The sequence below is a fragment of the Lepisosteus platostomus genome, chromosome 1, assembly GCF_059453375.1.
Source record: "Lepisosteus platostomus isolate fLepPlt1 chromosome 1, fLepPlt1.hap1, whole genome shotgun sequence".
Classification (NCBI taxonomy): Eukaryota; Metazoa; Chordata; class Actinopteri; order Semionotiformes; family Lepisosteidae; genus Lepisosteus; species Lepisosteus platostomus.
Genome location: NC_142611.1, coordinates 12,192,638 through 12,214,907, shown reverse-complemented (window position 1 = coordinate 12,214,907; position 22,270 = coordinate 12,192,638). Strand labels below are relative to the sequence as shown.

General features: G+C 45.1%; 1 protein-coding gene across 3 annotated transcripts in view; it reads right to left on the bottom strand.

Moving 5' to 3' along the window:
* The window catches only part of rnf38 (ring finger protein 38), a 65,258-nt gene that overhangs the window by 23,786 nt on the left and 19,202 nt on the right, over positions 1-22,270 (bottom strand). For 2 of the 3 annotated variants that reach the window (XM_088624492.1, XM_088624502.1), the window contains exon 2: positions 10,510-10,568. In XM_088624492.1, the coding sequence (XP_088480618.1) occupies positions 10,510-10,568 (59 nt within the window). Of the gene's footprint in view, positions 1-8,617; positions 8,725-10,509; positions 10,569-22,270 lie in introns of those variants that run through there. The other variant, XM_088624513.1, reaches the window with a different exon arrangement.

The following is a 22,270-nucleotide window of genomic DNA, read 5'->3' as shown; positions in this document are numbered from 1 at the left end:
ATCATTCATTGGAAAGCACAACGAGCAAACATTTAGGCAAGCTAATATGATCTAAACAAAATATAGGGGGGCGGGGGGAGTGTTAAGTGACCAGTCAAACCTCTTTATAAAAGTGGAACACTGTAATGCTATTTTCATATTTTGTTATATGAAATATTTGTTTTTTGTATATGTGTTATTGGGTTTGAAAGAAACAGCATTGATTAGTGCATTTCAAACCGCAATAAGGTCAAACGTACACAGTAACTTGTACGTTGGAGGTTTTTACATCATTAAATAGAATAAAGTCCCAGGTAAGCACAGTGCCATGTTCTGCGATTCAGAACTAGGCAACAAAACGTCCGTTGACGTGTGGAGCCCTACGATTGCGTAAACAAGCAGGCTTGTGAATACATCTCTTTAATCCAACAGAAACATTGCTTTCGATTTCGAGATGGTTTTGTAGAGAAATCTGTCTGCTGACTATGTTGGAACATTCCTGCAGTGAAACATCTGCTGCACAACCGGTATTTATTCACTCACACATCACATTACGAAAGTCATTACAGGGACTAGTGAGCAGGAAGGGCTGCATCGCATCGCAGTTTGTGGGAACGCGAATGGGAGTTTGGACACCATGCTGCAATCCTTTCAGAATGTTCACAATTTAACGCCGAGTTCGAAATTTGACTTTTTTTTTTTGTCTATTAGGTCAATGAATTTATTTCGTTACCAAGACTTAAATCACCGGTCTGAAAAATCCGGACTACAATTCCCCTTTGGAAACCGAATGAGTCTGGCATTTTTTCTGAAAAGGCCGGACCAGGAAACTCATTCTCAAAACATTTCAAGAATGAACATCCGATATTCGAAAGGCAGCTACAGAAAGCTTCATTTCGAGAGTTCAAGCATTCCTGAACAGGGTGGTTTGTGTGCGCAGAAGGTCTAGAAATGTCCTTCATTTCCAGCCTCGTCCTTTGTCTCCCACTGAGGACTCAACAGCCACGGACTGCAGCTGCAAGAGCTCTGTCAGGCTGGGGCACAGGGGAACCGCAACACTCCCCCACGCTTTCAGACAGCCAAGTCTGTGTGAATCAGTGGCAAACTGAGTGGAGCTCCAGGCTAGGACCCCGCAGTGTCAAGAGAATGCATCTTCGTTCAAGACGAACGGCGCGGATCCCGACAGTACAGCCAGTCCGCCCTTCAGCTGTGAAATGCACCATCCAGACCTGCCACCACTCTTTCTCAAGGCCGGGCGAGAGAAAGAGAAGGTCCCGTCTAGATTCTCCCAAGGTGCCGGCTCTCTGTACTCAAAGGGCTGCCTCTCGGGACGGAGGTGTGATCTAAGAGCGTGCTGGGGACACGGGAGTGACCCTCGAGCGACCTTCTTCAGCAAGCCCCCCCCCCCCCGGGGGGACCCCCAGACAGTCCGCGAAATGAACTTCAATTCATGGCTTCGCGCTCCGTGCGACGCTTTGTCAAAGAGGGCTGCATCCCCCGTAATCTTCTGATCCGAGGCTTGAAAATACAAAAGCTCTGCGTGCAGTGTTTTTGACACACAAAAAAAATAATCAACCGCTCTCTACATCATAAACGCCAGGAAAAAAAAAAATCTCTGAATACTGCATTAAAAGGAATGTTTTATTTCCTAGCCTGAATTAAAAAGATTTGTTTGAGGTCTGAATACATTTACTCGGCATAGATTTTTTTAATTGCCTGTACTTAATATAAAAGTGCTTGTTTGTTCTGTGTCACCGCTGAGCATCGGCACTGGAAACATTTTGCTTCATTGATTGCTGAAAGGTATTTAAATGAACCTGGAGTGCTTACTGAGCACTTCTAAGAGCCCGACCGGGACGTCTCGCCTGGTTTTCAGAAGATTTGAGAGGTGAGGATGCCCGTGGAAAGAAAGGCTTACCTGGTCCGTCCACCCTCAATGATGACACAACGATAATAAGCCAAGGGAAAAGAAAAACATTAAAACCATTGAGCAGCTGCATTCGAGGAAAGCTGTCTGCATTTCTTTTCATATTAAATACTGCTTTTGTTGGAAGCATTTGTAAGGCACACGGCATTGGACGAGAAAAGCAGCTCGGGAGTCAGAATCCTCAATTTAATCCTGAAGCGCGATCCATGTTTACTTACTGTACGGGGAGAACTCCTGCCACATGCCGAAGGCTCCAGATCACACATTACGGTGATGAACACCTCGGCAGAGCGCACCGTTAAAGGAGATAAGCCGGTTCCGCTTTCACGGGCAGGTGGACCCGAATGCCTGCACCACCGTGGGCCGTCCCGGCTGGCGGTATTGTCGGCCGAATCGGGAGGCGCCGGCAGCCCCCTTGGCTGTTAAAACCCTGAAAGTCTCCCCTGGGCAAGCTCTCAAGTCTCGGCGATCAGTTTTTTTTGCAGCGACCTATAGCCTCTCCCCCTCCCCCACACAACCCTGCTCTCTGCAAAACCTCCAGGAACGCTCACGTTCCCACTGGGAGCCTGGGGATTTTCCTTAAACCACAACCTCCCCCCCCCGCCGCCTTCCCCTTTCCTCACCCTGCCACCCCCACTCTAACTGCACTCTAAAAGAGAGCCACGGCCCATTTCAATCAACCGGCCTCGCTGCCCATTTTGAACCGTAGGCAGCTCCAATGCACACAGACAGGGAGTCCTATTATCATAAAACTTTTATAAGTCCGCCTGGGCTTATCAGAGAGAAAGGGAAAAGACAGGTTTGAGAGCGCCGAGTTTTTCTTTTTAAAAAGAGGCCATATTCAAACGTCACATTGAGTTCCAGGAAGGTGGGGGGGGGGGAGAATTTACTGGTTCTTCAACAGGACACAAATATCACAACGGCTCTCAAAATGGTCTTCTCCAGCACCCAAGGAAGTCCCGTTTTCCTTATCTCGAAAAATAAACAACTCTTTGACAGAACTCAACGACGGCACGAACCCCTTCTGCACCGCGTGTTGCAAACGGAAGCCTCCACTGATGGGAAGCGAGAGAAAGGGGCAATTTTCAAAAAACAGATCAAAAACTACACGCCACGAAATGGCGGCCAGGCTCGCTGCATACAGACACAAACGCTCTATTCTTTTGCTCCTATCTTGTGCAATGGTTAAGAAATGGGAAAAAAAATGCCTTGGGTCTTTGCTTTTTGTTTACTGTGCACAGAAACCACAGGTTTCAGCGACTTACTGCAGAAGTCAAGCAATGGACATTTCAGATTTTTCACCCCATTTTGAATGGAAACCGTAGTGCAATTTTATTCCCCCCACTTGATTTCACAAGTTGTACACGAGTCAGCTTCTCCTACCTAGACGAAATGACATCAAGCCATTGTGCACAATTTGTTCTGCGGCAGCGCCAAGTCCTTTCGCCGTCCGCCCTAACGGGCTCGCAATTATCTCCAACACAAGGGCAGCATGTGCTGTGTGCCCATGAGCTATCCATATTAAACCACGTCAGGCGGTCTTATACCACATGGGTCACTGATGGAAACTACAATCAACAGAACGAAAAGGCCAATGGACCCTTAAAAAGCTACTTTCCAGTTTTAGGACACGGGTGGGAGGATAGTTTCATGGAAAGGGAGCTAGCTACATTGCTTTAAAAACAAAACCCACGAAAACATGTTCTTGCACTACACAATGCAGGGCAGCCGATTTCAAAGCAAAGCTATTTTGTCATGGATCTCCAGCAAATGTCTGAACACAGCTATGACACCACTTTATTGTTAACCTCCATCAGTCACTGGAGTCGCAGCTTAAGATCAAGGTAGGAAGAGGATGTTACTTTTTCTTTCTCCTCTGAAAACGGTTCAGAAGTTCCCAAGAAGAAACAGCTGCAGCTGAATATGCAGATTCACGCATAAACATTACTCATCTGCAGGGTTATTACAGGTATACATGCATTAAAACCAAAGGAGTTCTTAACACATTTGGTTCCATAAATCCAATCACTAGTTTGTATGATAAACATCACTGTGCCATTGCTGTAAAGGAAGCACAGCCCATCTAATGAACCAGAGCAAACAATGAAATGCCCTACCCACTCAGACATCATGTTAAAAAACTTTTTTTTAAAGTATAATAAATGAAATGCATTTTTTACAACAGAGCATGTGACAGAAGACAGAATGCATACTCAAAAATACAGTAAGAACAACTCGAGCCTCATTTATGTACAGTGAAAACAACTCCAATTCAAAGAGAGGGGTATAGGCACCTGCAGTCATATTTGAGTTTCTCGCAAATATGTCTGATGGACAAAATTACTTACTGTGCTTTGCAACACTAGTGTTACCATGCAGGGAGCATAAATCAGCTATAGGAAATTGCTCCTCTACATTTCTCAAGCCAGTTCCTTAAATGCTCAACCTAGTTCTGATGTTGCTTTTTTGGTTCACTTCCATTTTAGTTTGTACAACAGATAACGCCCTCAAACTATTCATAACCGATTGGACAACCCACAAAGGGTGTGATTAAAGATGGTTTTCTTCAGATACAATTCAGTCCAAAAAAGTTATCAAAACCTTCTCTGTATTACACCCCATTATCTTGTGCAAATCATTACCTGAAAATGCACAAAGTGGAGGTAAAGGGAGCCGACACTAAGCACACATGCCTAAGTGACAGTAAGAGGAATGTGGTGCAAAAATGTCCCCATCACGAGCGCACTACCGATTTTAAAACAAATTTAGAGCGATAGGATAGGGGAACATGCTTGTGCTCGCTGAAGAACGCTTTTTTTTGTGTGTGTGTGTGTGTATTCCCCCTGAAACAATGCTCGCAAACGCATCAAAAACAGGACCATCTCTTGACGCATCAAGAAAGGCCAACATCAAGACACAATGAAGGTTTTATTGTGTGGACTCAGTGGGACGGGGTATGATATTCCGTTCCCAAACTTTGACCGTGGAAATCAAGCCAACAGATCCGGCAGGACTAAAAGACCCGAGTGATGCCCAATCCCCACCGTGCAAAACAAGCACGGCAGGGGAAAGAAAAAAAAAACAGGGCGTGAAGAGGGGCGCTTTCAAAATACATCATATATGGGACCAGAGCCTTCTACCGGACCCGAAGAAAGATAAATAAATCCTGACAAGTTACCAGTGTTTGGAGCTCATTTAAAAGCCATTTGCATCTCAAAGACAAAGCTTTTGGAGACGAAAAGATTTTCAATACAAATAGCAACACGCAAATAATCATATGCAAATTGTTTGAAATACATACAGTGGACCTTGTCTTGCTCCTTTCGAGACTGGAGAGGAAGACGGGTCTAATTTGCTATGCGGCGTGTCTACGGGAAAACTGGGTCGTGTCAGCTCACGGCCATCTGGCCACAGCCAGGGTACAGAGCTGGTGAGAGAGGATAGGCGGCCTCACAAATTAAGAGCCCCCCCCCCCGAGAAAGCGTTCGGTACTCCCTTTCCTTTGCCTGAAATCCGAACCGATGGTGACCAAGATGAAAGTCGCACAGTGTCCGGGGGTCCTGCCCTGACTCGGCCGAGCCGCCAGGTGTGTGTGTGTACGTGAATGGTGGGGGAGGAAAGGAGGAGGTGTATTCGTTAATGCGGGAGTTAATGAGATGCCAGTCCCCTCACAGATACTATCATAGGTTCCTATGATAGCAATTCCGGATGGCACACTTCCTGGCCAAAACTATGGAGAAGAGGGCATTAAGATATTCAGGAAAGGAACACACAAGGACGTTACGACATTTTGAGGCACTTCGGTCCTCAAATAAAACAAAGTAAGGGGTTTCTGGTCTGAACGTGGAAAATTACATAATGATAAAGTAATTTTCAATTCAAGCTTGTCGAAAGAAAAAGTGACAGGGCAGCTCATTACCCCCATTTCTGATTATTTTACTTGGAAGTCTTAAGTGCAACGGTATCGAGTCCGTCGGCGACCTCTTTTGAATGTTTCATTTATTTCTAAGTTCTTCCATCGCAGCCCAGAGAAGAAGCTCGAGTTAAGGTAGATGCAGCAATTTAGGAACAAACCACACTTCAAAACACAAAGCAGGGCCAGGTCACCTCACTGAATGCAGGACAAGCAGCACATTCTCTTCGTACCGGGAACATTTCTGGTAGCCTGAATTCAATTAGAGTGGAATGACCCTCTGCTTCTTCCTTTATTTTTTTAGCGATTGGGAAACGGAATTAAAAGCGACCAATGACAAAGCTTAAGAGACGGCCAGTACACTACTTAGTCTACCTCAGTAGAATTTTAAACCAGGGAGCGAAACCTGACTGAAAGTGACATTTCCAAGCTGAACATAAGGGACAAAATCAAACAAGCGAACCAAAACTGATACTTTCAGACGCGATGAACTCAATGAAAACCGCCCCCTGTCGCTACACTACATTCTGAGAGCCCAAGGCGCGGTTTTCTGTCTGCAGAATACGTAGCGCGTTATTTTACTGTGCGACAAGAACAAATTGTCACGTTTAATGCAAGAGCCACCCATAGAGATAACTACCTTTTCAATCTTAAAACAGCATAACGCCGCTCAGAGATTATCTGCCACTATTGCGTTAACAAAACGCTCTTAAATATTCCCCTTTTCCAGTTGCGACACACATACAGATCTCTCCTTGGTGAAGAAGTTTTATCAGCACCTTGGTAAACAATTAATAACATATCCAGCTGAAAAGGGCATCTTATAGCGAAAAAACACAAAACCAAGGTCGCATTGCTTTCCTCGTAGTCCGCTTAATGTTAGCATGAACTTTATCTTTGGCAAACAAGAACAAGAAACCCCCTCTCTCAGCCTGCTACACAATACTGTTTATGCATGAATCAAGACAAAGCACAAATTTAACAAGCAAAAACAATAAAAACAATATATAAGGCCATGTCACCATCTGGGAAATCCACTTAGCCTGTAAAAAAGCACAGGTGCAAGCCTTTGATGACACACAGCAATAACACACCTGGTTCTGACACGCTGATGAAAAAAAAAAGATAAAGATAACAGGAAGCGTTTTGCACTTTAGGTTTTCAAATTAGCCATCCAACCTGTACGTCTAACGATTAAACCGGTTTGTCACCGGTCTTCACCACGGCGCTGATACACACAGCACATTTTCTGTTAGAATTGAAGTCAAAAGGCTGTCGAGGTGCGAAAGAAAACATAACTCTCTCAGCCTTCACTGCACAGTTGAGTGACAGAGAGTAAGAACCACACACAAGACATAAAAAAAAATCTCGATATAAAACATGGAAACCATCCTCTAGTGCAGCGGTTTGCAGCCCACTGATCACGAGCTACATATAGATATATACTTTTTATGATACAGCCAGTTATTACGACAATTTTCTCCAGGCTCCAAAAATTAAATTACAAAACAAGTGGTAAATAATGAGTTGCAAATCTGGAGATGCATTATGTAGGAAAACAATGAACAATTCCAGCAACTGCCAAAAATATCAACGAGCGTGTATTTTATTGAAAATCAAACACATTCTGAACAAACCCAAAACTTATAGAAAGTAACTTCTACTAAGTCTATTCCTATTTTGTTTTTCTATTTGCGGCTGTTGATGGTCCATGCATGAGGTAACTGCTTTAAATCCTCGCAAACGGATGAAAAAAAAAAACTACCACACCATACAGTATAGCAACTGTTTGTGAACTGCTTTACCACGCTAAAACATGCCTGCTTCGAGAAAAAAAAACAACAACACATCAGGCTCCTTTTTTTCCGGAACAAAACGTGTCAGAAAATCCCAAAATTATACGTTTCAAGAGATTTTGCATTGTTGTTATTATTATTATTAATAATCCGTTACTATCTAGAATGGGTGTTGCGTTTTATCGCCTTCCTGATGTCCTCCTTCCAGTGTGTCAGTCGCTGGCGGGTGTGGACAACCCACAGCTGGAAGGTTTTTTCCGGCTTCCAGCTCGGTTGAGTTCTGAACATTAAGTTAACATGAAGGCTCTCCACCCGCCTTAAAACTCATCGAGCTTGTGGGTGACGCGAAGCTTTTGCAGCTAGGTGCTTCTGCTTTTGACACACACCACGCGCATATTATTACTATTTTTTAGGAGTCAAATTATCTGTCAAACAAAAAAAAAAGTTCTATTTCAATTTTCAAGCACATCTTAGTGACGCTGTTGGATGCCAAAAAAAAAAACCCCGTTGAACCCCGAACCCACGCGCGGTTTTTAGCTCCGTGCATTCAATCCACGACGTCAGCAGTGGCATAAACATACTTTTTTTGTTTTGGCTGTTTTTATTACAGTTTTTTAAAAACGCTACTTTTCAGTGACATTCACAAATGCAAGCTTAAAGGTGCACCCGAGTTCCGTTTATTTCACATTTCGCCCGGACCGTGCAAGACCGAGTATAGGATGCAAAGCAACTGCAGTTTTAGTTCCGTGCACCTTCGGATCCGTCTTTAACTCCGGCTCCCTGGGATCATTTCCCACTGCCGGACTAGATCACCACTGGACTCGGGGCTCAACACCCTAGTATGCCGTTTGCACTGCGCCCTGCACACCGACAGCATGGGGGTGGGGGGAGACAGGTGCCCCCAGTGGTTTAATAGGCTGCATGACAGAACCAGGAGGCGCCCACTCGATTCAGATCGTTTAGTCATCATACATAAACAGGAATGACTACACAACCACTCACTTTCGCAGCCTTCCGCCACCCTCTCCATTTTGTCTCCGCTTCCGACTGGTCCCTCCCCTTTCCCCACAAACCAACCAAGCCCGCCTGGCGGTGACGTCACCAAGAGCCCGGACGCCATCACCCCCCTCGTCCAATCGCACTCGAAGGGCCCGCCTCCCCCGACCTACACCGGCCAATCAGAACGGAGAACGGAACAACTAGAAACAGCTGACCCTGTAAAAACAAGCTAGTGTGAGAAGGGGCAGCGCAAGCGGTTCTTTGTTTTTTTTTAAAAAAAAAAAACTGCACGCATTCCCAGCACTCGGCCGGCTATTCAAGCGGGCATAACCGCTTGGCCTCAAAATGCAAAGTGATACAGCCACACGGTTTGCTGTGTAGAGCTCCAGGACTGCCTGGAAACCAGCTCGGTGTGGCCTGGGGAATTAATGGGGGGGGTGTGTGATGAGCGAAGTTACTGGGCACGGCCCCCTTTGTGTCGAACTGACATGTACAGTGCCGAGGAAAATTCTCATTTCCAGAAAAAAGGTCCCCACAAAAAAAACAGACAGACAGGGGAAAAAAAACTATAAGAACTTCTGTTGTACTGCTTCTGTTTACATGCCTGAAGATGGTTTCAACCCCTACAGCAATGCGTATTTAAAAAAAAAGTATTTTCCAACCCTTGTTTTTCAGGAGTAAATTGAATACTGCAAGTCTCGTCTGCAACACTGTCATGTTTTGGACCTCTATCTATTTGCAACTCGAATTATCTATCGTTTTTAATGTAAGCTAGTTGATAAAGTCGTGTGGCAGAGTAGTTCGATATACATTGAATACAGTTTTCCTATTAAATTCAAAACAATATCAGGAGAAGGTTATAAATGATTGACCGGCACGGCGTGAGTTGACGAATTGCGCAGGGGAGCTAGCAAGAAAGGCCATAACTCTTTTTATTTTGTACAGATAATATGATGTGTTGTTATTGCAAAATTGCCTTATTTTCTTGAGATATGTTCTGGATTCTAAGAGGCTTAAATTCTCAAGATGATACAGTTTAGTCCGCGATTTGTTGGTAAGTAAACAATCCTTCAGCACACCCCGACCTCGGAAGCCGTCGTGTGGATCTCACTCTTGATTTGCACTGAATGCTCAAAGTGCAGTTTCAGGCAGGCTGCTGCAGTTAAGAGTGGTAGTAGTTACCCGAAATATGACAAAGATGGAGAACAAGACACCAACATTTTTGTGTGAACTGAATAAAGGTAAATACTAGGACACCAAACTGTTTTTTTTTCTTTCTGGATTGAGCTGTTGGTAGCTTGCATTATGAAATCATAAAGGTCACAACCGAAAGAGGCCATTTGGCATTAAGATCTGAAGTTATGAAACTCGGAACAGAGGAGCTGCATTCAGAGTTACTTTATCAGCAATATCAATCAATGTAATCCTGGCCTGAAGGAACCAAGACCATGAAAACTAAAAGAATGAAATAACTTAAGCCCAGTTAATAGAAATAATTTAATTTTTAATACTGGTATTAGCACATTGAACAGCTAGCTAAAATATTACAGGCACTGTGTAATTCGCTACAAATGAAAAGTGTAGACTGACCACAGAGTTCATAAGTCCATTTTAATATTTTTTTTGTTATTCCAAAGTCATCTGCACTGAGTTAAATATATCTGCTTTTGTGGGGTACATCTGACATGTTTCCTTTACCTAGACAGGTTAGACCTTTATAGTAGATTAGAGGGAAGGAAAATAAAACCCAACTACTTTAGAATGCAATCTACTTCAGAATGCTAGCTTCAATTAAAGTTTGTATTTCAGCATGTAAACAGATATTAGGGTCTCACTGCTATCAAGCCATTTCCACTTTTAAATTGCTTGTCAAAACTTTAGTTTTGCTGTCTTACCTTGTCGCCTTCTTCAGTGCAGGCATGCTCTTGGTGGGCAGGTTGAGCAACAATTCCACCTATTGGGGCAAAAAAAGAAATTGTTTTTTTAATTTCTTCAAACATATCCTGTAGCTAAAAGTTTAATTGAGTCTGAGTGGTAATAATCTTAGACACCCACTGTTACTTCAGATAAAACTAATATATCTTCACACAATCCTGGTCTGTGAAACCAGGCCAACACACAACCAACTGTATTTAAACATGGCAGTTTGTCACTGTGTTGTAAATAGTACTGTATGCGAGTCTCACAGCTTCCTGCTGTCCAATAAAACAAAAGCAAATCCTGGGAGAGCCAGTTTCTTCCTCAGTGTAAGCAGCATAAATCAATTACAGGGAAGGAACAGATTCATTCGAAAGATCAGAGATTAGCATGGACGGAACTCATAAAGTCTCCACTATCAAATGTTATCAGGTACTGTAAAATCTAATTTAAGGACTATAAAGTAGTAAAATAATGTATTATTTTCATTTTGGGAGAATAAGGTAATTAATTTATCTTTTGGGCAAATGAAAACAGAGTAAACCTTAATCCTCCAATGAGACCTTTCCTCTGTTGCTTTGAGTTTGCTGTGAGGCTCAGCAACTAAAATTATTCTTCACGGGCAGAGGCAATGTTTTTACACACTACAATGCGCCTGCCACTTTTCACTTCTGTTCACTTTGAAGCTGGAAGTATCACTAGGTCCTTGTTAATATAAATACCTTTAATTGTTAATAGGAGAGTGAAGGATTTGGCTGGGATTCGATGAGATATCAGGAGGGCTTTTCTAAATACAGCATATTGATTTGCTTTACACTGCATTCATCTCCGCTGGAAAAGGTCTGAACCCATCCATTCTCTCTCAAATTTGAATAATAAAGCCAAGTGCCATTTTAACTGAAACATTACTGCGGTGGGCCTAGCATCAGATTAGGCATTTATTCATTATTCGTTTAAAACACAGCAAAAAGCTTTATATTGAAAAGAATGACCAATACCGTAACTGTTCACTACACGTACAATTTGTGTTTATTTTGTCACTTTCTACCCCCCTTTCCTTTTACTGCCTCTTTATCAGCAGAAACTGTTGCTTTTCAACTACTCACATACCAAAACGTGTGAAAAACACAACAAATGCTGGTGGTTCCGATTCACTGTAAGGTCAGGATAGCCCAAACACTATACAAGAACTACTGGCGAAGGCAGAACTAAACATGATACTGTAAAATCCGTAAAATTAGAAGAAGGTAAAAAAAAGGCACTTTATTAAAAAAAACAATTACCATTGGATTTCAAATTGGACAGAGTACATTTTAAAAAATGACTTTGTTGTAAGTTTCCTAATGTCGCTTATAGTCCACGAGTTAAAATGTCAGTGAACTTTATCATTAACGTTTTGATACACACTTGCTAGTCATAATTTGCGGTGACAACATCCGCCCTTTAAAAATTTGTCAAGAACAAATTAGCACAGAAAACAAATACTCTACGCACGATGCTGGTTTCTCAGAACCAGTTATGTTTTCTTATGAACAACGTCACACTTCCAATATTTCCACAGGGATACCTCTCCCCATGTCCCCAAAGAAACCCCACAGTCAGATCAGAAGCAATGACATCACCGAGTACCAGGGCTTTGACTGCGTCTACAGCAACCAGACATCCAGCTGGACTTCTGAATCGCTCTTCTAAAGAAAAAAAATACATATTTCTTCATGCCGAAAGCGAGAAAATGAAAAATGTTGAGCTCTCGATAATGTTTAGCTTACGAACAAGATGTTCTATCGAATGATCAACAACAAAAAAAAAAGTTCCCAACCTTGGAATATATTTTGTTGCAAACATCCAATAGCAAGTGCTGCTGCCGCTAAAACTCAACTATTGTTTTTTGTGGGAAGGGGGGCCAAAGCCAACATTTGTAGACGCAGGTGAAACTTCAGCCGCGGCTCGTTCAAGACAAAATACGAGACTACGTCGATTTTAGTACACAGTACACTTCACATCGAATTATATTTAATCTAAAAAAATGTTGCGTACAATGGATCATCATTCCTTCCTCTGTTGCACCCTGTATGGCCACCGCTAAGTCGTCCCCGCATTATCCAACCAGTTCGGCAGAATGAACAAGCGAATTGTTGTTTTCGTGGTCCGAAAACGTCCTTCCTTTTCAAACCCGTCAAACCTTCAGTTTGTCTTTGCTTAGCTTGTGGTTTATGTTTACGTACCGGTATTGACATATTCCCCAAAGTTACGTTTTGAACCAGGAGTGTAACACCACATATATATATATAGTATTCGCAGTTTACTGAAGCCGCAATAATAAAAAAAAAACAGCAGTGCTTAACTGAACCCTTCATTTGCCTGCAGCCCGGAGTTCAAACCAGCGCAGAGCTCAAGTCCTAACTTAGAAAAAAATTTTCAAAGACTTGTTCATCTTTGATATAGAAATTACTGGCTGGGGGACTGGCAAGCAGCAATGAATGACTTATAGTCTCTTGGTTGCTTCCCTTCATCAATCCCTTTTTACATAGGAACGGAAAAGCCCAGACACAAGAGTCATTTAGTTCAGTCCCCTGGAGCCAATTTCAAATTGCACCCAGTGTAGCAGTACAAAACAGAAGCATTGGGTCCGCTATACACTCCACTGCTGAGATAACCCAAAACGATATCCCCAGCCCCTTTAAAGTGTCCACCAGATTTGTCCAAATGCCCATTAACCCAGCACTGGGGAAATGTTGCTCTACACAGGACAGCTGGGTTAACCCTTTAGTTTCAGAAACATAACCCAAACAGCAACTAACAACCCCACAGCCATTTCAGTATTGTTTCTCCCCTTTCCAATATTTGATTAAGTAGAAGTTGCCAGAATGAGCCGATTGTGAACCTGTACCATCCTCTAATTTTGCACCAACGGAGGTTATTCGTCAAGCCAAATGCAGTAGGATTAGACCTCCGGCCTTTCCGACTGGTTTGGAAATAAATGGGAAAATGTAAATGTCACATTCTCAAAAAAGGAAGCAAACTCCAATAAGCGTCTTGCAAGTAAAATTAAAATGATTATATTTTGATTTTGGTGTTTCAAAGGTTACCATGGAATCGGAGCCAGTTAAAGCAGCATTTTACATTTTTAGACTGACTACGGATCGACTTCAGCTGATCAATTACTGAGAAAACGCAGTTTGTACTGTGCTGTCTGTACCTCCCCTTCTTATTTGCTTCAGCACACCAGATTCTGCCATCAGCTGAAAAGCAGCAGTTCTGTACAAAGTCTAAAACATGCTCTCAATGTGCTCCTGAGCTCCCCTTTAATCATTATTTTATGGAGGGATGTGTCCTGTTCTTTAACACTGCAGAGCTTGTATTCTTACTGTGAATCCTAATCCTTCTGGCACGTCACGCAGGAGTAAATAAACCCTTACGTTTTGATAAAGAAAAACATCTGGATGTGATGAGTCCTGTTTCTTTATAGTTTCCACCGAACTGCCATTCGTGTAATAAGATACCTGCAAAACTATAGGTATGCGTGGACGTCCTCAGCAGTATTCTCCCATTCCAGGTCTTCTCAGATATTTCCTATCCGCTGCTAGGAAGAAAAAGGCAAAGCAGTCTGGCAACTGCTTGTGGGAGAAGCTGTTATTAATTAACACCTTCTCCTTTTGTAGTCCTGGCAAGTGAGAGGAATGGGTAATACAGAGAGAAGTGGGGTATTCATTCCCTCCCAGTGATATAAAAATGGCTTTGTGAAACAAGTCAGACTGTGGTTCTCTCGCCCTTCCCCGCTGTCATTCATAAACACAAGTCCTGATGGCTTCTAACATGGAATCAATTATTCATCACGGGGTCATTCCAGGGGTCAGGACGCTATTTAGTTTGGTTCCCTCATTCCTTCTGCCAAACAGTCGGCCTGGGCCGCTGAAAATATCGTGCCGTATAAGAATCCGGAGTAAAAGATGGAAAACCGACGGCTCACGGGTCTAGCGCATGAACCACCGCTCCGTTTAAATACCGACTGCTGTAGCAGATGTTAGCTGGTGTTGAGACAGAACGGGGAGCTGCCTTCAATACAGAACTGAGGGCGGGAGAGTGTCTCAGCTGGGTTTCGTATCATTGCAGAACAACAGCCCCTCACCCCAGTCTCTCCAAACACATACCCCCCCCCCCAGACAAATGGGGATTTTCAATCCAAGCTCTGGGCGTACTTAACACAAGCCCGTGCTCCGTGTGCCAGTCTCTGCTCTTTGATACAGTCAATAACACTTGGGTATCATTCTCCTCACATGGCTCCTGTGCAATCGGAATCACTGGCTGATTCCAACATCCAAATGTTTTGGCAGTGTGCATGTCAAATACCTCACAGTGAAAGACTGCTTCACTGTATTAGCGAGGAACACTTTTTGAAATTAAGTGACCAGAAAGCCAACAAGTCTGGCTTGTTAATAAAGGGAAACCAAACACTGCAAGGTACGTCATTTTCTGAACAACTGACATTTACTTCCCCTCCATCAAAAGCCATCAAAGGTCTGATTTACATATATGGCTTGAAAACTGTCTCCTTTCCCCCCTCTCCATCTTCCATCCAGCTGTTTTCTGATTGCTTTATACAATATAAGGTTGCAAAGATGCTGGGCAAGCAGTGGGCAGGATACAAACATGGGGGGGAACATCCAAACTCCAGACACACAGCAGCCCCCCAGGACTCCAGTGCTGCCAGCTAGCAGTGCCAAATGCCACCCTTGGTTCCAGCTTTTTGGCTTCGATTTGCTGCTGGTACAGCGCCACCAACGCCCGTAAGGTTTCCAGTCCACCTTTGGTAACCCGATCTCGCCTGCATCTCTCGCATCTTTAAAGACACAGGCCCCCGCTGGGCTGCTGGCTAACCAGTCTGAGCTGAGGAGGAAGCCCTCTATTGTGCAAGAGCCTGAACAGGAGGCGTGGAAGGCCGGCGATCCAGAGGAATGAGCTGGCTGGCCTTGAGTGAACTCGCTTTCACTCGGGCCCAGGCTGTCCGCCTCGAACAGGTGTCCCCTGAACCACAATGCGGCGAGCGGGCCTCGGGGCACACCTGTGCCGAACTCAAACCGCGGCTTAATTGACTGCGCTGCCACAGCACACAGGAAACCGTATCGAACCCCACAAGCGACTGACGCCGCAGAAACCCGCTCGGGGGTCGGCCACCTGGCTGCGACGGCAAGGCGGTCAGCGCCGAGAACGACCGCACTGAAGAACCCCGCTTAGCTGCAGCGAGCGCGGGTGGGAACGCACGTTTCAAAGCTTGACTCGTCCTGGGAATTACGAGGAGAGGTGGCAGCCATATCTCACGCCCTTGTGGTTCAATAACCACAACACCTAGGTGCTTCTGCTGCCTTTATAACTAAGGCTGCCCTGCAGTTCCTCCTCGCTGGACAAAGGCAGGAGGGGGAGTTATCTGTCCGGGTCCTGTAGGCGCAGGGCAAACAGAGCCGTCATGGTCATGAGGACTGCACCCAAGCCAAAACTCCTCTCCACCCTACTACTGGTTTGCACAGTGCTGTATAAACACACTCCTTCCTAAGCTGAGGCTATCTGGAACACACGACAAGTGTGTGATGATGAGCTGAAAGTCCCATGCAGCAGGGATCAGGACATACCCAGGTGGGTGCTGAACCTTGATTGGACAAAAAGCACTCGACGGATGCAAGGAATTATGAATTGTAACAATACGCAGAAAAGAGGAGTTAGCATGAATTACGGTACTGTGTGGCAAAGATCCTAATAAGCTGGCCCATTGCTCCCAATTTGATTCACCAGCAACTGCACGTGGTATTATCCAGCATGGCAGTTCAGAGCAAAGCAACATGCAGCATGTTAACGATGCTTCTGTGAGCATCCAGACAAAACGGTTTGAGGGTATCTCTAGACAATAAGGGTTTCAAAGGCTTTTTGCTTCGCACACAACTTTGTGTCGAGTTCAAATTAAAGGTGCACCTGCAGACGATTAAATATCCGGGACATCTTGACAGAATTCTGTAAAAAGTATAGCACTCCTATTTATCTTCGTCATGTTCCAAATGAAAATATTTGGCCTTTGAGACAAAAATGATCATTGTACCCCATTAAAAAAAAAAAAAACAACAACAAACCAATGAAAAGATTCTGTCCAAGACAAGGCTAAGCCTTTTTTATTAGTGTGCAAGATACTTGGTAGAATCTCAGAGCTCATCTGTCCACCAGCCCTGTGCTCCTTTTTCACTCTGCGGTTTTTCTACAAGACACTTTTACAGGTAAAAACCCCCCCCGACTAATTCACACTCTGTGTAGCAAACTGCAAAGAGGCTCTTTCCGAGTCCAGTTAACCGCAGTGAAATTAAAGCCCAGGACAGAAGCAAATCTGAAAGCTCTGTGAAAAAAGATCCGGACCATTTTCCCCTCAGTTCCCCGAGGACGAACACGCGGAACCTTGAGTTTGCCTCCTGGCTGCCATGTTCACACCTGTTTTCTCCCCCATGGCTCCTCCGTTCACCTCCCATGATGCTTTCACCGTCTCACCCACTTCAGTCCAGCCCGAGCTGTACAGAACATGGAGTTTGGTGCCAGAGGTCAGCTTGCAGGCTTCTTTTTCCTCTCTGGCTGGGGTTACAAGGACAGCAAAAGGCACTTGATAACTACCAATGGACCCTGCTCTATCGTTCAACCCCAGAGCTGTTCAAAGTCTTTTTTATAACACTTCACACTGGCTTGTCCCACTTTTTGTCTTCAAGTTGTATGCTATTGAACTTGTTGTTGCTGTACTATGTTTATGTGTTTGGCGATTCCTTTAATGCCTCTGTATTGGAGCACACAAGTTAATAAGCATTTCACTGCACTTGAGCACATGAGAAACAAGCTGAACTTGGAACTAAAAGGAGGCCCTCGAATGGCAACACTACCCTGGCGATTGGTTTTTCCTCCACCGCAAAAGTAAAAATCTTTTCCACTGCATGGACGCTCGTTTATAACCAAGAACGGGAGACAATTCTTTACCCCAAGGGTTATGGGAGTCTGGAACAAGCGTCCCGGCCATGTAGCCCTGGCGTCTTCCGGGAAACAGCTGGATGAGATCCCTGGATCAATTACCTCACTAACTACAAAGCGGGCTGGATGGGCCTCGTCTCGTTGGGAACTTTTCTCCTGCTCTTCTGGGTGTTGCGGACAAAGGAGATTCCTCCTCCAAGGCCTCCCCCCCCCCCCCGCAGCTGTCAATCCGTTCGCTGCCCTGAACAAAACCGATCTGCTGTGCGCGCTGCTGGCGATGGCTTGGGAGGCTGCCGGGCCACAAAGGCAGGCAAGCTGGAGCTGCAGACCCTTTAGACTCTGAATCGCAATGAGGCGACTGTCCCCATTAATCTTGATCAGCTCAAGGAGCAGTGGACACAGCCGGTGGCCGATGGCTGCCGCAGAGGGTGGAGAGGCAGGGCCGAGAGGACGCTAGCCCCCCCAAGTCCACCCGCCTCAACCCACTGCTAGGATGCCAAATACCCAGATACATTGCTCTCCAGCCATCCTCGCAGACAATAGAAAAAGAGGCATCACCATTAGGGGACATGGAACCACACAAACAACCAAGGGATTTCCCTTACTGGGGGAGGTGAGTTAGTATGTTTTTTTGAGACATGCACAAACCCGGAGATAAGGGAGGTATGTGAATTTTAAGTTCAACTGAATACACGTGCGCACGCAAAAATCTGTCCCTCATTGAAAATCCTATCTAAACCATTAAACTGAATGAAACAGATCATTTAGGTTAGGCCAACCCGAAAGAACAGCAATAGCTTGCTCGCGTCGCTACCGAGGACAGAACCAGGGCTGACATACACGAAGGGCTGTCATTTTGTTCAGACTATGGGGCATCACGACGAAGAGCTCTGCATCTCCGTTCCCAGCGACGGCTTCAGACGAAGGCCTCTACGGTTCTGCTAGGACGACTTGAACTTTAAAGCTTGGAAGAAGCGCGTTCGAGTAGCAAAACCCGGGGAAACCGCTCTCCCTTCATCCCAGCCTTTAGAGCTTTAGGTTCAGCAAAAGATCCAAGCTCAGGGTTCTCCACAGTCATAACATCCTTTTGGCACAACTGAAAATTAAACAGCCGCCAGAGACAGCTACCTCAGGGTGGACCATAAAAATACAAAAGCCAAAGAATGCGATAAAACCAGTCTAATTGGCCACTTGGCCTTTGTTTTGTTTTTCCCTCCTCCACAGAAAAAGCTGTGCTCCCCATCAAGAGCACGGTGACGTCACACACAAATAACCTTTTATCACTTCACACCTCGAATTAACACCAGGCTGAAAGCACGGCAGCTAGCGTCTCAGATAACAGCTGCGGCCAGAGGAGATTGAATGTGTCTTGCTGCACCACTGGTGACTTTAGTTTAAGAGGGAAGGGGGATAAACAAAAAAACAATTGCAATTTGCCACGAAAGGTTAATTTAAATACAGCATTATAAAAAAAAGATGCATGATTCTTCTTACTAGCAATGATAAGTAGAGATTTCTTTGAGCACCTCTCGAAAACATTGTTAATAAGAGTGCCACCATATTTCAAACAGTGTTTGTATTGCAGCAGCTCCCCATATTGAAAGAGCGTACTTTCGGATGAAACCAGTTATTTCCAGGATCCCATTTTGGAAGGTACAGAAGTGGTTTATTGACTTATTCATTACAATTTCAGTAGTTAATGTCAGTGCTCTCACTACAGGTAAAAGTGCAAAACGTCCGACTGTCTAGTTTTCAACCCATTTATATTTAAATGTTCTCAACTGAAGTGAAAATTATCTACACATAAAAAAACAAAACGAGTCCTTTCTTGCAGCACGCTGGGTAAAAAATAAAATCTTTTTTGTTCGGAAAAGGCCTCATTCTCAGAGAGGAGAAAAACACTTGCCGTTAATTCAAGCCTATGATGCTGAAAGATCAAATTCCCAAACACACTGTGTGCCTGGAAAACACTATGCCTCCTTACTTTTCCAGCAATTCCAAAACCTAAAAAAAAAAAAAACACCTTTCAGCTTGAAAGCTCTTTCGCACTTGCGTTTCAGGCTCAAGGGAGATCCAAAACTTCTGAATTCGACCCCCCCACCCGCCACCCCTTTCCAATGTAAGCCTTTCACTGGAGGTGCAGCAGGTGAAACAAAACGGCTCAAGTTGCTGGGAGAAACGAATCGTTTACGAGGGCTTCTGTACAAATGGGACCCCGGAGAAACAGAAGAAGGGGAAAGATGTTTTAAATCCTTTTCAATAACTCATAATTATTATATATTTAATTGTAATCAGGAGGAATTTGTGTCAACTCAAACAGTAAAGACAGTCCTTATGATCTGCTTCTCACGAGGCACAGATGCTTTGGACTTGACGGGTTGAGAAGAAAAAACCAAAGCAGGTTGTTACTCATGTGTCAGTCGGCACCCAACAAACCGAAAACACCCCCACCCACGGAGCGCTCTCCGTTTGCTACTCTGCCTTTCTGCTTTCAGAAACCGAAGCAGTCACGCAGGCCGCCACTGAAAAGGCAGTCCCTACCACTGCACACACAGGAGACGGAGAGCTGCAGCCCTGCGCCCATATCTAAATTTATGCAAGCAGGGCAGCGGTCCATATATCCCCTGCCTGCCCCTAAAGGATTGCGCTCCGCACAAGGAGGGCTGCAGCCAGCCTAGAAAAATGCAGAAGGGATCAATGGCAGTGGGGGAGGTGGGGGGCCGGCCTGTGCACTGAGGAGAGAGGAGCAGGGAGGGAGGGAGGGGGGGGTGCCTTCCCTTCACTACTATCGATTTTTGCTCTCCTCTCCGGCAGATCAGCTCCATTCCCCTGGCGCTCTTCTCCTGCCTTCCCCCTTCCCTTCCCATCGGACTCCGGGGAAACACGGCTCGGTTTGAACACCGGCAGCACCCTCCCTCGCCCCACCGGCTCCGAGCTGCAGAACGGCGCAGGGCCTGCGGGTTTCCAGAACCGCCACGGGGGACAGGAACACACCCGCCCTCCCGTGCGCTGGCGTGGGTGGGCCGGGCCTCTACGGTGTACACCTGCCTGGCTGGGGGCCAAACCCCGCTCCCTTGAGCTCCTGCGGAGGACTGGACGACCGCCGTTGCAGAGCCAGGACAGGAGGGAAAAAAAAAAACAACAGCAAGTGGTAGGGGCTTGGAGAGACTCTAAATGGGCAAATCCAGCCCCAGAATCCACTCGCTTCGATTGGAAATGGACCTCTTCAAGAACCTCTGTTAGAGAGAGCGCGTGACCCGATAGTGTGTAGGCTCAACTTAAGATGTTAAGTGTGAAATAAAGTTGGTTTTGTTGGGGGGAAATATCTCCCCTCTGTGTCAAGGTAAAGATGGAGCTTTTTAAGGGAAGTGGTCAGAATTTCACTGGTGTCCTGCAGCCACCACACTCCTGTCCTTGAGCTGCTCCTGGTTGAAGTCAACAAGGGGGGAAGTGTAGTGAAATAGTTAAGCCTTTGGGCTCTCGCCTGGCAGGTTGTGGGTTCAGGTCCCTGCTGCAGACACGGCTGTTGTGCCTTGGGTGAGGCGCTTTATCCCAGATGCTCCAGTTTATCCAGCTGTGCAATGGGGACCAGCATTTCTGGGGAACAATCTCTGCAATGGAGGCATATGTTCTCGAGTCCCCCCCGACAGCTACAATAACCAGGACGGGCTCTGGCCCGATGAGCCTGTGTGTCCTTTTTACTGTGCTGTGGGGTCAGTACTGCACTGCAAGCATGCCATGTTAAGAAGCTGGAGTTAGGATCGTGCACATATACCGCCTACTTTATGGATCTTAGAGACAAGGAAAAGTTTCAACGAGATTTTACAAAAGAAGTCTCCCACATGTTAATGAGAGAACAGGGGCATTAACTGCTGTGCATATGAGCAGTGACATCTGAAAACACACACAAAACTACCTTTTCCCCACTAATGTAGCACCTAAACTACACTACTACAGACTGGATATAACTGGGCTAGATTACGTGTGTCCACTGAAGAGAAATTACATTAGGCTCTAGAAGTCATTCATAAGATCTTCCACTGGCCGTATCTCTATTACATCTGTACTCGCAGTGTTTGAGGACTCTCTTCAATGGCCGTTTTTCCTATTTGTAACTACACTGCAATCATAGCTATTTAGGGAGGGGACTTAGAAAAGCCTGGATGAGATGTCACAAAGGCAGCTTCCCTTCTCTATGCATTAGTTCAGCTTTGCCAGCGGGGACAGAGGTGATTTGAGTAGCATGTTCTCTTCATGCAGGTGTGGCAGGAAAGGCGAGACTGGCACACACAGTGCACTGCTCAGCGAATGGAAAATCAGCCACAAATTAAAGAAGAAACCCCCCAATTTTGCTAGCCATTGGCAATTAAGCACCAAAAACACTACTCTTCGGTAGAAAACCAGAAATGCTTTTGATCCTTTTGCAAAAACGTTCACCGAATACCGGCCAGTGGAGAACAGGGTCTGCAGCCAAGACTGTTTTGTTCACAGCCCTCGAGGTAATTGAAACTGTCCATCTTCATCACAGAAACGTCTCCGAAAGTTCAAGTTCCTGGTACAGGAGGGAAACCAGTTAGAGGCTTCAGCTCCTGACAGTTCCTCTATACAGGGTCTGAGCGGAGGATAAAACGTTTTCAGACGAGATCTCATCCAGGTATTTCCTAAAGGATCCTATCAAAGTGCTGATAATGCTAGAGTTGTCCCAATGTTATACTGTATATGAAGTTGAAGCACCTTGTGGTTAGACAA